This window comes from Lepisosteus platostomus, chromosome 15 (assembly GCF_059453375.1).
Source record: "Lepisosteus platostomus isolate fLepPlt1 chromosome 15, fLepPlt1.hap1, whole genome shotgun sequence".
Taxonomy (NCBI): domain Eukaryota; kingdom Metazoa; phylum Chordata; class Actinopteri; order Semionotiformes; family Lepisosteidae; genus Lepisosteus; species Lepisosteus platostomus.
Genome location: NC_142625.1, coordinates 18637617 through 18652294, shown reverse-complemented (window position 1 = coordinate 18652294; position 14678 = coordinate 18637617). Strand labels below are relative to the sequence as shown.

Here is a 14678-nt window from a genome sequence, read left to right as displayed (position 1 = left end):
TTCCCTGTTTTCTGTAAAAAATCATAATGCCCAATATTTCACCATTACTTCTGCTTTATTCACAAGGCAATGGTTTTTGTGGGGATTTTGTTTGTCCCTCTTTTTCTACCTCTTTGTCTCTATTTTTATATATATATATCCTGGGAGGCATTAAAATGCAACAGATGAGTATTGAAACCAATAGCAATTATTGGTTTTCAATGTCAAACATTGTATAAAGTATAGTATATATAATATATACTATATGTCCAGACATTTCTTGATCTTCATATCACTGATATTCAAAGATATAACTACTGCAAGCAAATACAGTAGCTTTTTTTCTTGTGATTTCATACAGTCAGCAACTTTGCTAGCCTTACATGTTGACTAGGATGTTCTAGACATCTTCAAAAACAGGTCTCAAATGTCTTTTGCGGCCCATAATATGTCCGACTGGTTTGGGTCTGCTTTTCTGTTTTTTGGGCGGAGTGGGGAATGGACTATGTATTAACAGTGTATTCATCTGCATTGTCTGACTAGTTGTTTGTGTTTGTGGATGCTAAAGGTCAGACACCAGAAATTCCTATGCTATCCTTTTCAATCAGAAAATCAAGCTCCCTTTCTCTGCAAATGCCACTTGATACTTTGAATCTGTGGTCTCCCCAGAATGTTGCGTTACCTATTACTTGAAGTGACAATTTTTTGTCTGTTGCACTGCTGGTTTTGAGAAGCTTGGTGACTGCCGAGTTTCAACAAGCGCTCTTTCAGAGTAATGAGCTTGGGGAGAGGTGAATATTAATTCTAGACAATTAACCCAGCAGGGGTAAAAGAATATAAAATACAATCATGAAGGTCATAAACAACAGTCCATTCCTTATTCTATCCTGAGAAACAGGAAGAGAATCTGAATTTGTAGCACATTCATACACCCCAGGACAACATTTGAGACTTGTCCATTAAGTTGACTAGACATTTTATTCAGATGTCAGGCAAAGCAAAACCCTTTGCTTGCCAGAATTATATCTTTGTGCATAATATGCCATTCTTGTCACATCAGATCATATTGCATACTTTGGTATAGGAAGCCTCTGACCGAAAGAGAACTTATGAATTCAATATAGGGCAAATGGTTGAATGGTGCAATTTTGGTAAAAATGACCAGGAATTCCCCCAAGCAGTGAAGTTGCAGCAACCTTCAATTAATATACAAAGCAGACTAAGTAAGTTAATAAATACCCACAATTAGAAAAATACTAATTTGAATTAATATTTTAAAGATTTGTGAGTCAAAATAGACTCAGAATTTGGAACCATTTTTAGTAAATATATATTGGCACACTGTTGTTAATGGATTTATATGAGAACCCAAAGTTGTTTGCTGCCAAAAATGTCCTCGTGGATTTTTGTGCAATAACTTTGTCATTAGTCAAAACAGTTACAAGCAATGACCAGATTTGGTATCTAACTTTACTTTTCACAAAAGGTAAAGTTTTAAACCTGTTCAAGCAGGGAGCTGCGTCAGCATGCATTGGCTGCAAGGGAACAAGAAAAGAATAATACCACACTGAAAAGTAAAAAAGAAAGAAAAACATTTCGGCTGTTTTAACAGTCAAAGGTTTTTCATTCTTCTTTCTACTTTTCAGCATGAAGTTTTAAACTTGGCATGAACAATCAGGAAGTTAGATCCACTGTCAGATAGTTAATGTGCATCTTTATGTAAATTAAGTTTATTTTAATATTGAACAGATTTTCTCACATAAGGTTTTATGAATGAACTTGTTCCAGTCAACAAAGAATGACGTTCTACCAATATGATAATAGATTACAGAGAAGTTTATTTTTTTAGTGTATTGTAAGGAAATTTGACTCAAGTTTAGGAACAGAAGAGAGTGATGGGAATGCTTTTTGACTGATTTGCTCAGATGCAAATGAATTGAATTACTGAATGAACAATAAAATCACATCTATTCCAAAAATGGTTTGCTGGCTTCTTGATGCTGCCTGTATGACTGTTTTTGCTGGATCCATTGTGTTGTTTTTTATTTCATTTGTTCCACCATATCATTTTCAGAAAGGTCAGCATTACAGAATACCTAACGAAATGTCATTAAACAACTTAAAACACAAAAACAAAGGACAGCGTTGAATTAGGATTACCTGAATACACCTTTGTGAAACAATAGCATCATCTATTTCCTCTAACTCCATATTTTTATTCTAAATAATTGCAGTAGTTCAACCATAATACAACAAAACCTAATTCTTAAAGCAGAGAGCATGAGCCCAAATCTAAAATAAATCAAAAGAGTTTGACTCACACTTGTGTCTCTATAGGTTTGCAGTAGCAGCCACATCACCTTTTGAATTAGTCTCAATACAGATATATTATTTTGATAATATTATTATTATCAGATTTTCACTACCAAGTACAGCATTACATTTAAAAAATGGCTACAAACATTTGTTTGGAAGGGGAATAATTGGTTCACTTAGCTCATGCTTGTTGGTCTTGCTTTGGCCCCAAATGCAGAGACAATTTAATCATCTCATGATGATTGTGTTGGCCTTCAACAACTGTGAATGAGAAAGCAATAGACAAGCTGAGTCAAGTGGGACCAGTGTCCAGTCCATCCACCTAAGAACTCTGTTCTTAAAAACAGACCCATACAAACATTTGGAGACAATGTATTACTTAAATTATTTGAGGGTGATTTAACAGTTTAGAAATGAGTTCATTAAACAAATCAATAAATTATCCAACAGCATTAGGAAACAATGGAGAGAAGATTACTGAGAATGACTGGCATCAGTGTGTTAATGCAGTATAGCTCAACAGTCTGGAATTGTACAAATGTCCAGTAAAAGTGGGTAGTTTTTTTTCATTTGGATACATTACAAATATTTTTACCACAAAATACTTGGCTCCTTTTGCAAACTTGTGATGAATTAACAAAAAAAGTATTCTCACACCACACAGAAGACTTTTTCCCCTTCATTAAAGCTATGAATCAAAATGTCCACGCTCAAAAACTTTCTGCTCTACCTGTGTGGCACTAGGCGGTTGTAGGTTGGCCAGCTGTGGTTCACTCCTTCGGCAAGCTGGTGGCAGAGATGTCCTATTGGACTTTATCCTTGGTCAGGAGAAACAGATTCCTTTTATCCACTAGTCTTGAGCAATGCAGCTGTCAGGATAATGCGCTCCATGGCATCTCCACAAAGAGTGTCTTCTTTCAGGTCTCTCGGCAGTCTTTAGTGGATAAAACACTGTTCACTGGCACCTCAGGCGTTCTTCTGTTTCCAGACCATAGTTATTTCATCTATGTCTGTCAACTTCACCCCAGACTGACATCCAAGTAGACACCTAGTTTTTAAATCTAGAATTGCCAGTTGTTGTTGTTACACCCACTCCAATTTGGAGTAGGAAAATATGTTGTTCTGTCTCTGCTAAGAACCCCGCAGTTGCACACGGGAGAATGAGGCAACATTGGGTGACACCTCTGACCCTCCCGTCTTTGAGCCACTCCTCGTCTTACACATCGCAGGCAGCAGAGGTCCGGTTTTGGAGGTTTGGCCAATTGGAGGAGAGGTGTGTCCCTCGCCACCACCACGTCAGACAAGTTGTGGGCCACCACTTGGAGAATTCCGCTCACGGTGGCATGACCCAGCTCGAGCCCGGGATCAGAGGGCTCAGCCTACGCTCAGGCAACCATTTGCTACTGATTCAGTCACTCAGGGGGGCCAACATATTGTATAAAACACTTCCCCGCTGATGCCAAGCTACAGTACAACCATTCTTGATCAGATGGATGTGGTGGTTCTGGGCACGTACAGTGATTCTCTACCTGAATCCTTGCAGGATGTGGCCGGTCCATCAGTGAGATGGTTTACTGGGTTGTCAGAGCTGGTCTGCTGAATGTTCATCCAGAATATCTTGTTCCCTAGTCAATTTCTGTCACAGACAGATCACCTTCTATCACAATGATAGAAACCAGGTGATCTTCAATACTCAAGTAGAGCACGGTCCTGTCATTCTCTGTTCTAATTATGATTAGCAGTATTTAATAATATTAATAATAATAATAATAATAATAATAATAATAATAATAATAATAATAGTAACAGCAACTGATTATATTCATAGTCAACTGATGTTGGCAATTTTAAATAAAATCAAATCTCAAAGACCTAGCACCTTTTGTTTGTATGAAATAACATGGCTTGAGCTTAGTACTTTAATTTAAGAAACTATTTAAACAATTTACAAATATATTTGCTTACCTTACAATGTTTATAATATTATATGCCTACTGAACTACTGATTGCATTTTCATTGTGCGTCACAATATTTATTTCATTTTGTTTCAGAATTTTCTTTTATGTCGCTAAAAGTCACATTAAAGAATTGGCTGTGTAGACGTGTTTACTCCTGTCTTTAGAAAACTTTTAGAAAAAGTTTTTAGAAAAAGATTTAGAAAACTGTTTTTTACAGTCCTGACACAGCCACGGTTGTATCTGTGGTAAGATGAAAAATTTCAGCACTTTCCAGTTTTCCCTCAGGAGCCTCGTGATACAGATATTAAAATTATTTTTCCTCACATGTCCTTCAGTCGCTTGTATCGACACAAGAGAAACAAGCTTTGCTGTCTCCTTCATAGTATTCATACCGGAGTAGAGAACTGTCTGTTTGTGTAGAAATCACTTCAGCTACTGGAATACTTTTAGGATTATTACCAGACTAGTTGCCAGTGTAGTTTGCCAAGCAGAAGTTAAAAAACTCAACCCAGAATTCATCACAGCAGCATCCCAGCTACATCATTCTACACGGGAATTTTGCATTTTTCAAGTTGAACATTTCAATACATGTAACTAACAGAACTGTCCCCATCCTTTAGTCCATTTTCAACGAAAGCTGCAGAATAGTCTGCAGAGAATATGAATTCTGTCTCCACTCTTGTACCCTGTTCAGAACTGCTAGCTCTCGTTTCTCTTGCTTCACTGCTACTGCAGTGATATTTACATAGGTCGGTTCAAAGATCAGCTGGAATTTGTCTATGGTTAAGGCTGTTTTGGCTGTTAGCCTCTCTAAATATACAAGCTCTGGACATTTTTATAGTTCCTGAAAAATCAGTTGGGAAGCCCAGCTATTTAATTCTTTTTGGCTTACCTTTCAGGGTTTTGATTGAGTGTGTACTCTACTTGATTAACCAGATAGGAAGCACAGTGAATTGTATCACTGGCATTTCTTTTTGCTGGTGAAACTGTGAGTACCCTGCAAATTTCCTGGCTGTACAGAAGTAAATCGTACTTTCGGCCTGCGGAGATTCAGCAAAGCTCAGTGCAGATTTGAAGAGAGAATGTCCAAATCTATTTCTGATAATGCAAACAGAACAATCAGGATTTTTCAAATGTAGGTTTAAAATGTTGGATAAGACAAAGTCCCGCTTGAATTTTATTAACAAGTTATTGACCTTGCAAAACGCCTCCAAGTATGATTGTCGCCTCTCTATAACAATCACATCTGGGAGTCTTTAATCCAAATGCAAATCACAATGAAATTTAACATGAGCTATCAAGCACATCCTAACCCATGCATTGAAATAACTTTCGACAGGATACATATCTATTTCATACTTTACTGAACATATACTCTGTTTATTAATACACCTACATTATGTATGACAAAGAACTAAGAAGCAGAAAAAAGTCAATCTGAATTATCCATTCGATATTTAAATAATTTTAGGCCACAGTGATTGTAATGACTGATTTTACATTTTGCTGATCACAGTTGTACATGAGGCATCATCAAAAAATGAAATAATATATTGACCAATTTTATGATATCAAAGTAGTTTTCAAAAAACTTTGCAGTTTTTCACAGGGAAAAAACTAATATTTCTATTTATTAACTATGACTAATGTGTCACTGCAGTGAATTAATCATAATATATTTTTGGTCATTGTTTGTTTTTAAGGGGGTTTGTAATGGGCTGAAATATTGTACTTTCCTCTGTTGACCTTTTACTACTTAGCACAATTTCTATACAGTAAGTCTGTATCCAAAAATGTGTTGTGCTTCGTTTGAATAAAGAGGTACTCAAGCAGAATTAGTTTTTTTTTTCAGAAAATGGGTTTCTAAATTTCACGTTTCTAACAGAAAGCACAATAAAAAACTATGTGTTTTTTTTTCTTTTAGTAAAATCAGGGGTTCAATTCAATGTACATTATTTTGAAATTCATCAGATTCATCACACTCATCCTGATATTCCAGGGAATTTTAAACAAAGGAAAATCACATTCCCATCCTTCTATGACGTTGTTTGTTTGTCTTGAGGTTCTTTGTTTTGTAAATTTTATTACTTAGTTTTTACTTGTTGACTTTTTATCCGATCGTTTCTGTACAAAGTACTGTCGTACTCTGCATGTGGTGGTTATGAACTGTGAATATGTGTGACATTCAAACCCTGTATTTGTCTTGTAAAAATGTCACAAGTCACATTTTTTAAAGCAATGTTTCCCCATGTCAGACTGAAAATTAAATAAAGTATATCGATTATAAATGTACTTTTGGTCTCTACACTGCCTGTTTTGCTAAAATTATACTGTATTTATCAAAAGTGCATTCAAGTACAAATTTGTAAGTACAAAACAGGCTTAAAAATAAGAGTTAATCTCTTGCAATAAATAAACAAATTCAATTTCCTAGGCAACTAAGAAGGCAACTAGGTAAGAAGAACTCACATGGTGCAAAGATTAGTTTATCTGTAAATAAGAATGAAAACCTACAGTACTTAACAACATACCATAAATCCATACAAAATCCGTAACTTATCAGAGAAAGAAATACAATGTCAGCAAAAACTGCAAAGAAAAATCAAAAGCTAAAATATGTTGATTGTTATTGTACTCCCTATGCCATGACAATAATAGGTGAAACCTAGTTCAGGTGTAGAAAATAACTTTGATAGTCACACAATTATTTGAATGGCATCTGTCTTTCTGCATCATACTGGTTCACCTGATTTCAGAATAAATATAGCTGTCTCTGAAAGGTATTTCAGTCAGGTAATGAATTCCAAGCACAGATTTAACCATGAAGACCAAAGAACATTCAAAGCAACTCAGGGGTAAAAATGTAGGAAGTGTGAGCATTCAGGTTTCATCACAATCTTAAAATGCAAAAAGACTGTTTAGCACTTAAGAACCAGGTTGCAGAGCATGGATACTCACCTACTGTCCAAGCGAACAATAACTGTACAGTTTTTAAATCTACCACAAAGCACATGAAAACATCATAGGCCTAAGTAAAGGCCTAAAGGTTCTTCAAGATCGGGAATAATCTACAAGCGCAGGTCCAGTGGCGGTCTCGAGTGGCAAAAATCGAGAAGTGCATATTTTCTCAGTGCTGTAGTACATTACTTTGACCACGAGATGAAGCAAACTACCTGACTGGTTAATGAAAGTTTTTTCACTATTGTGTAGTGCTGTGCGCCTCAACTGACCAAGTCATTAACAGTCACATTCTTTCCTAGTTTTTATTCCACCCCGTGCTCTCATTTTCCTTTTACATCTGATCAAGCCAATCTCCTTTCCCCAAGTGTAATAACACATTTTAATCATTTAAACACACCTATAAAAAACCTGCCAGGCTATAGACTTCAAGGAATATAGTTCTAGTTAAAGTAATTCTACCTTTCAGGCTTTATTTAATCATCATTTTATATCATTATAACAATTACATTACACCCAGACTAATCCTAATAGAATTTGCATATGGATCTCTGCAAAAGCACGCTTACAAAATCAATAAAATCACACAGAAGATTAACTTAAATATGAGAGTAGTGATTAAACTATCTTGCTCAATCCCTAGGCATGCATTAAGGTTTGATATGCAAGCTGGTGCTTTTGAATGATTTCAGACTGTTGACAGTGATGGGGCTCTGTTGAATTCGATCTTGGACTTTACATCAAGAAACTTTGTAACCATGCAATTACTACGCAATTTACTACTCCAGTTTTGACATAATTGCACATTGTTTAACGAGATGAAGCAATCCGAGTGGAGTTTAAATTGACCTCCTAATTATTCACATTTTGTTCTGTGATTTCTGAGCCCACAATTACTCTTCATACTCTAATCAGTCTTCTTGAGAGAGTGGCAGCAGCACAAAATCTGTATAAAAGCAAGGCTGCTGCATGTCTTATTCATCTGTTCATATTCTAAACACAAAACAGGCACAAGGCAGGATACACTGTGGATCGGACGCCAATACATCACAGTACACACTCTCTCACACCAGGGTCAACTTCACCAGAAGTCAATTAACCTACCAGTATGTCTTTGAACAGCAGGAGAAAACCCATGCAAAGACAGGGAGAACATACTAATTCCACACACATTTTTGGACAAAAATGTGATCAATGATTGTAAAATACAACATTGAAATACTACGTATTACACATGGATTTTGTTGTAGGAATGTGTAAGAATGGTACACTAAGTTGAAAACCAAGTGATATGAAAGAGACCCTTAAGGATTTTATTAAAGGTACTTCACTAGGGACAAAACCCGCAAGGTTTTGTGCATGCTTGGAATACGAGTTGAGATCATTTTGGCTTAGCCTGCTTGGTTAATGGGCAACCTCCTGGCCACAGGATGAGGAGGGTTAAACCTCAAGCAGGGGCAGCCGCAAGGTTGAGATGGGGTGGAGGAGGGAGGCTGGAGACAAATGTCGAATGGGAGGCATTTGAGTTCGATATATAGAGCAAATTCCGTAAAGATGGTGATTAGGAACAGCTGTGTGTGATTAACTTGTCATTGCTATCCCTCCCTGACTTAATAACACTTAATAACCTCCATTTAACATGAATGCAGCTCATGTTGGAATGATATCATAGACAGGCTTGGATGTGTTTTTTAACTCACAAACTTTGTAAAACCTGCATAATGTTCAATTTTCTCAGTTTACCAAAAGAATGGTTTAATCAGGTCTTTGAGTGCACTGGTGGAACGAACGTCTGCCTTATACAGCACCAGGAGCCTTGGGAATTAACTCACAAAGCTAACCTGTGGAAGAACAGGCAGCTCTTGGCTTTTACAAAAAAAGGAGCTGGTGGGCAGTCTTAGCGCCGTGGCGGTGGAGCGCAGGCTCAGATGAACAGGAAGCTGTGCACAGTGGGACAGGAACAGGACTCCAGCCGGCGCAGCCTCCTCCACGAGCCGCGGCAGCGCGCGTTCCCCACGCTCTGCCAGCGAAGGAGCTGGCCCCTGGGAAAACAGCGACACGGCGTTTCAGCTCTCCCTCTCCCTCACGAGAGCACGGTGACCCGCGCACACCACGTTCCACGGGGGTAGAGTCTGACAGTCACGTCATCCCCGTCGCGTCCTCGCCTCGCAAAAGAGAACCTCCTTCACACGAGCACCATGCGGCCCTCACGAAGACACTACATCCATTCTGCTGCGGAAATGCTGCTCCTCCCCTCCAGAGGGCTGGCAGGTGAGGTGCCAAGTTTCCATCAGTTACTACAAGCAGTGTATAGCAAATAAACACTCCTGCCCAGTCTGCCACTCCCAGACCTCCCCCTGACTTGGTCTCTTGTACACAGTAATCAGTGTATCAGCAAGCCCGCGTCACGCTCACTGACAATCACCACGCTCGATACTTCACCTTAATTCATTGCTAACAAGGACTTGACTACGCTGCCTGGGGGTTCTGTCTGAGGTGGCCTAGTCCAGCCTTCAACAAACCGATGGTAAAAAAAAATCTCTCCTCTCTCACTTAGGAGGTGATCTAGTGCCGAGGCAACAGTGCGCTGTCAAGTGAGTGAACCGTGGTCAGTGGTCAGTCATGAAGGGTCAAATAATCAAAACGACGCCACAAAACGTTCCGTCAATTTCCAAATGATATATTCTTAGATTGTTCTTAGTTTTCCTAAAAACATGCTGTACATGGACAGGTGAGTTTCTCTTGCTGCTCAGCGTGTTCAGTGACCAGCCAGCTGCCATGGATGTGTTTCAGGCCTGCACGCTCACCTTTCTGCCTCTTCCCCATCGCCATGGCAGCGCCGATGCTGGTTGCCAAGGGCAGGAGGCTGGCACTCCACACAGACAATGTGGCCCTCACGGAGGTACCGCATCCAGTATGTGTGGGGCCCAGTGGTGTACTGACAGCCAGCAGTGAGGGACATCAGCTGGAACTCCACACAGTACCTTCGGTGGAAGAGAGTTAATGATACCTTTAGTGAGGCACTCTCAGTGTCCTGTTTACCCCTTACACAAAGGGTTGTGAGAGTGTGGAACAAGCTACAGTTTCTTAAATTAACTTGATTTGTAGTGTATTAAAGTCTTCAAAAGTATTAGTATCAATCAACCCCTATATTGATATTCCTATTTTTAAATGTTTTCAAAATGCTCAGTTGCGTTGCTTTGATTTCAGATATATATAGAATGTACAAAATCATGTGCATTAGACATTCAGCATTAAAAGATAAGAAAAATTACATTGGGAAAAGGCATCTGAGGTCCATTTTGCTCAGCTATATTACATTTCACATAATTCTTTATTTAACCATTTACATCAATTCAGGAAATTGTCTTATTTTCAATGTCTTGCTATTGGTGAGTCCTATAAATGGTTTGGCACTGTTAGTAGGCAAGGAAAGAGACAATTGTAAGTATCCAGCTTTCATGTCATGAGTCTGTGTAATTTAGGAATGAATTATCTTATTGTCTTGGGTGGAAGCTTTTTTCTGAGGTCAGTAGTTGAAGAAACCCACCCAGTGATGTCCTTGCTGCTAGCCAAGTCTCTCTTCTTCCTGGCTTTCCCAAAACCACCCGTGGTGATTAATGCAGGAACTGGGGATGATCAATAAAACAGGTAATTAAAATCTTACTTGCGGGTTTCTGGTGGCACGGGAGGTTAATTACAAGAGATGGGTTGCCAGATCTGACTAAAGGCAGAAGTACATGAAATAATGGAGAGGAGAATATTATTCCCTTGATCCAGTTACAAGTGTAAACAGTTGTGTGTGTGTTGGGGGATGCAGGCGTGACTGCAAACATATTTTTTTTCTCAGAACAATGACGTGGAAGAGCAAATAACAGATTTTGAAAAATACAGTACAAGAAATATAATGTATTGTTGAAACGTTTGGTATTTTTACACATTAAACTACAACTGCCACATCCTTAAATGTTAAGATACCGTATTTTTGCAGCAAGAATTTCTGACTTTATGGTGTTGCAGTCTGAATGACATCACTTACATCCATTAGATTTTCTAACTGCTTTATGCAATACAGGGTCGCAGGGCAGCCAAAACCTATCCCAGCAAGCACTGGGCAAGAGGCTGGATAGACCCTGGATGGGATGCCAGTCCATCACAGGGCACACGCAGACACACACAAATACAAACAAACACAGACATGCACAAACTCATACCAAGACCTGTTTCCCTGCAAGCCAATTAACCCACTAGTATGTCTTTGGACTGTGGGAGGGAACCGGAGTACCTGAAGGAAACCCACGTGGACACAGGAAGAACATACAGACTCCACACATACAGACAGTTCTGGAATTGAACCCAAGGTCCCAGCACTGCGAGACCACAATGCTAACCAACAGTTCCTGGAAAAACGCAAGCCGGAGACACTTCTACCCTGACCACGGAGGTGGATGAATGTGCCATCAGAGCGACAACAGTGCCAAAGACACAGCTCTGCTGCAGGAATGTAATCAGTCATCTTCATAGCTTAATAGTTTGAAGGCTAAAAAGAGTGTATAATCCCTGCTCCCCTAGTCATGTACTTAACTTTTGACTTTTAACTTTCTTTTAAACCTATAGCAAGTGTTGACGGAAGCCTCACTCAAGGACGGGAGACACTCTCTGTGGGGAGGCCAGTAGTCCACACAGCCGGCGCGCTCCTGGAGAGGAGGACACGGCACCCCGCCGTTCCGCGGCTCCCGGACCACGCGCCTCATCCGCACGCGGTAGGTGACCTGGCAGGCCTCGGCGCAGCCTGACCACACACTCCACTCGCCGACCGCGCAGGAAGCAGCTAAAACAGGGGGAGGACGAAGGAAATCAGTGCCGTCGCTGGCCACACCGCCACCTTCCAGGCTGATGTCAGAAGATCAACAAGTCGGTGGTCTAGGCTTTCTCCCTCTGGGCCAGAATTCCCAAAACAAGGCCCCGGAAACCACATAATAGGGGGTGCCATCTTTCAGATGAGACATTAGCCACAAAGTCCTACTGTAGCTACTTGATCACTGAAGATGTCATGGCACTGATTATTCTTTACTTATTCTGGGAACATATCCCTAAGGATATTTGGTGTATTTGCGGCAAGAATATTGAATGTGTATTTTGATTTACCATTGGGAAACACAATGTGGGCCAGATTCCAAACAATTGGTAATAGGTACAGTATGTCTAGTTAGGTGGCTGAGTTATGGTATAATACTCCAGAAGAAAATAACTCTTTAACTATAGTTTTGGAGTAATGAAAACATGAGTACCCACTTATGAAGCAGGGTGTTTCTTCCAGGTGCTCTCTGAGTGCAGCACCTCACCCAAGGGTACAACATCACTGTCCTACTCATAAACTCTCACTTACTGCCAAGTCCAGAGCCCTGACCACTAGTCCACAGTGCTGTCTTCCAGTATCTCCAGTCATGTTATGGGAATTAAAGTTTTTATGGCATCACCTGACAGCATTAGGGGTCTAACCTCTGTGTTCTGGCTAAAGTCCAGCTCTGAATCTGGCTTAATTCAATTTCCCAAATAGTTTAATTACAGAATTGCTCACATCTCTGTCTTCAATAATATGTCACTAAATATGCTTGTAGGTGGATTGCTAATTGATGGTGAATGCAATCAGCACACCTGCAAAGTACCAGAGTACTGTGTGAAGAAAATACAAGTAAATACCTCCTTATTATTATTATTATTATTATTATTATTATTATTATTATTATTATTATTAGTGTTGTTGTTCACTTGTTTTGGTTTTTCAGTCTTCCAACTCTGCACCATCTGTGTGGAGTTTGCGTGGTATCTTTGTGGCTGCTTGGGTTTTCCACTCACAGAGAAATTGATGTCTCTATATTGCCTCTAATACACGTGCCCTGGAGTCTCACCCACAGTGAATCCCGCCTTGTGCCAATTATCTGCAGGGTTAGGCTGTACTGGACCATTGTAGTCCTGTACTGTACCAAGCAGTTCTTGAAAATGAGTAGATGGACTCGAGTTGTGACAATGAGTAAATAGGCACACGCTTATTGTGTTTACTGCAACACTGTATTTAGTTCTTCTCCGACTCAACACTGCCTGCAAGGACTGTTCAAACATTGATGCAAAGCGGAGAGTGCAGAGCAAAGAGAAGCGAAATTAATATGAAACACCCACCAAAAGAAAATAGCCTCTTTAGTAGCGAAAACACTTGCTTCCATACTTTTGAACTATAGCCTTCATTTTATAGATACATATATGTCTACTTTTTCTTTCCGTGCCTCTCCCGGCACATTACATTACCTGGGCAGGCTTGCTGGTAGTCGTGGCAGCAGTCCAGGGCTGATGTACACGCCTGGTCACAGTAGCAGCTCCCGTACGACCTGTCGGGTCTCCATCCCATACTGACGCAGGAGGGGTCCCTGCCGGTACAGCACAAGCCGGAGTCCACACACCCTCCTTCGCAGCTGGGGCTCTGCAGCCACAGCTCAGCGGCGCAAAGCATGAACGCCAACTCCCGGAATGTCATTTCTGTCAACGAATCTAAATTACAAAAATAAACCTTAAACCAAAAAAAAAAACGAAGAAACAAAGTCAAGTAACACTTGAGACAGTGTAGCCAGGGCTACCTCTTAGTTTACTTGCGCTCTTAGTTCCTGAAGCACCTGTGTTACTTTGTTTTGACCACTATTTCCTTTGAACATACTGTAAGTATTCATTTTGCTCTCTGTTAACGCTGATATTTTTTGTGTATCGCTTATTTTCCGAAACACAGAGATCCTTTTTATTCCGATGGCTCCTCTGAAACGCAACATAATATCTCTGTTAAAACAAGTGTCCGGGCAGCACTGTCCACCTGTGTCTGAAAATCAGAACAGCTAGAGCAAATCCGACTCCCTCATTAAAATTGGAAAAGTGGACGTCAGCAAATATGTTACCTTCCGTCTTAGAGCGCTGAAAAAGAATTGTACTGTAACTGGTGAGTAATATGGTGAGTTAACCTTTCGCACTCGAACTGTAAATTACAACCCCAACACGTTTAAAGAGACAGCACCTCTTCCAGTTTCGCTGTGTAAGTAACGTTTGCTTGGCGTTTATAAGGAGAAAGGTTGTCCGCTTCTTTGCCACACTAATGATATAATATTACCACGCTGCATCTTAGGCGTTGCTCCGGACAGTAAAAATAAGGCTGGTGATGTGATTATTGTGGTATACATTACATTATATACAATATACATTGGGGGTGAGATGTCTGATTGTCTTAAAAAATACAGAGCCGTTTTTGTTCAATTGTAACAATCCTGCTAGGATGTCACAGCGTTTTCAGAACCGGTTAAAAAAACAACAGATAATATTGTTACAAATGGATGGAGAAAACCAGAAAATGACAGAGCAGATACATCCATTAAAAAATTAATAATCATCATAATTTCCAACTTGTAAATGACTTTTCCCAAGAATAC

General features: G+C 39.7%; 1 protein-coding gene across 2 annotated transcripts; it reads right to left on the bottom strand.

Moving 5' to 3' along the window:
* Positions 1-5599: 5599 nt before the first annotated feature.
* On the bottom strand, positions 5600-14341 carry LOC148648141 (somatomedin-B and thrombospondin type-1 domain-containing protein). 2 transcript variants are annotated; one of them, XM_088608432.1, is made up of 6 exons: positions 14154-14341; positions 13519-13758; positions 11852-12043; positions 10763-10841; positions 10020-10196; positions 5600-9254 (listed from the first exon to the last, which is right to left on the bottom strand). In XM_088608432.1, exons 2-6 carry the CDS (start codon positions 13742-13744, stop codon positions 9137-9139), a joined length of 792 nt encoding a protein of 263 aa, XP_088464558.1. In that variant the 5' UTR covers positions 13745-13758; positions 14154-14341; the 3' UTR covers positions 5600-9136. The 2 variants fall into 2 exon arrangements, with proteins under 2 accessions (XP_088464558.1, XP_088464557.1); XM_088608431.1 differs by lacking the exon at positions 14154-14341 and having other exon boundaries at positions 13519-14147.
* Between the last annotated feature and the right edge of the window lie 337 nt (positions 14342-14678).

Bases quoted from the DNA above. Each gene is read 5' to 3' on its own strand.
- LOC148648141 (XM_088608432.1), bottom strand. From the start codon at position 13,744: ATGACATTCCGGGAGTTGGCGTTCATGCTTTGCGCCGCTGAGCTGTGG. The intron at 12,044-13,518 runs GTAATGTAATGT...CCCCTGTTTTAG, and splicing joins CTACCAGCAAGCCTGCCCAG to CTGCTTCCTGCGCGGTCGGC. The intron at 9,255-10,019 runs GTGAGCGTGCAG...CTGTTTTCCCAG, and splicing joins GATGGGGAAGAGGCAGAAAG to GGGCCAGCTCCTTCGCTGGC.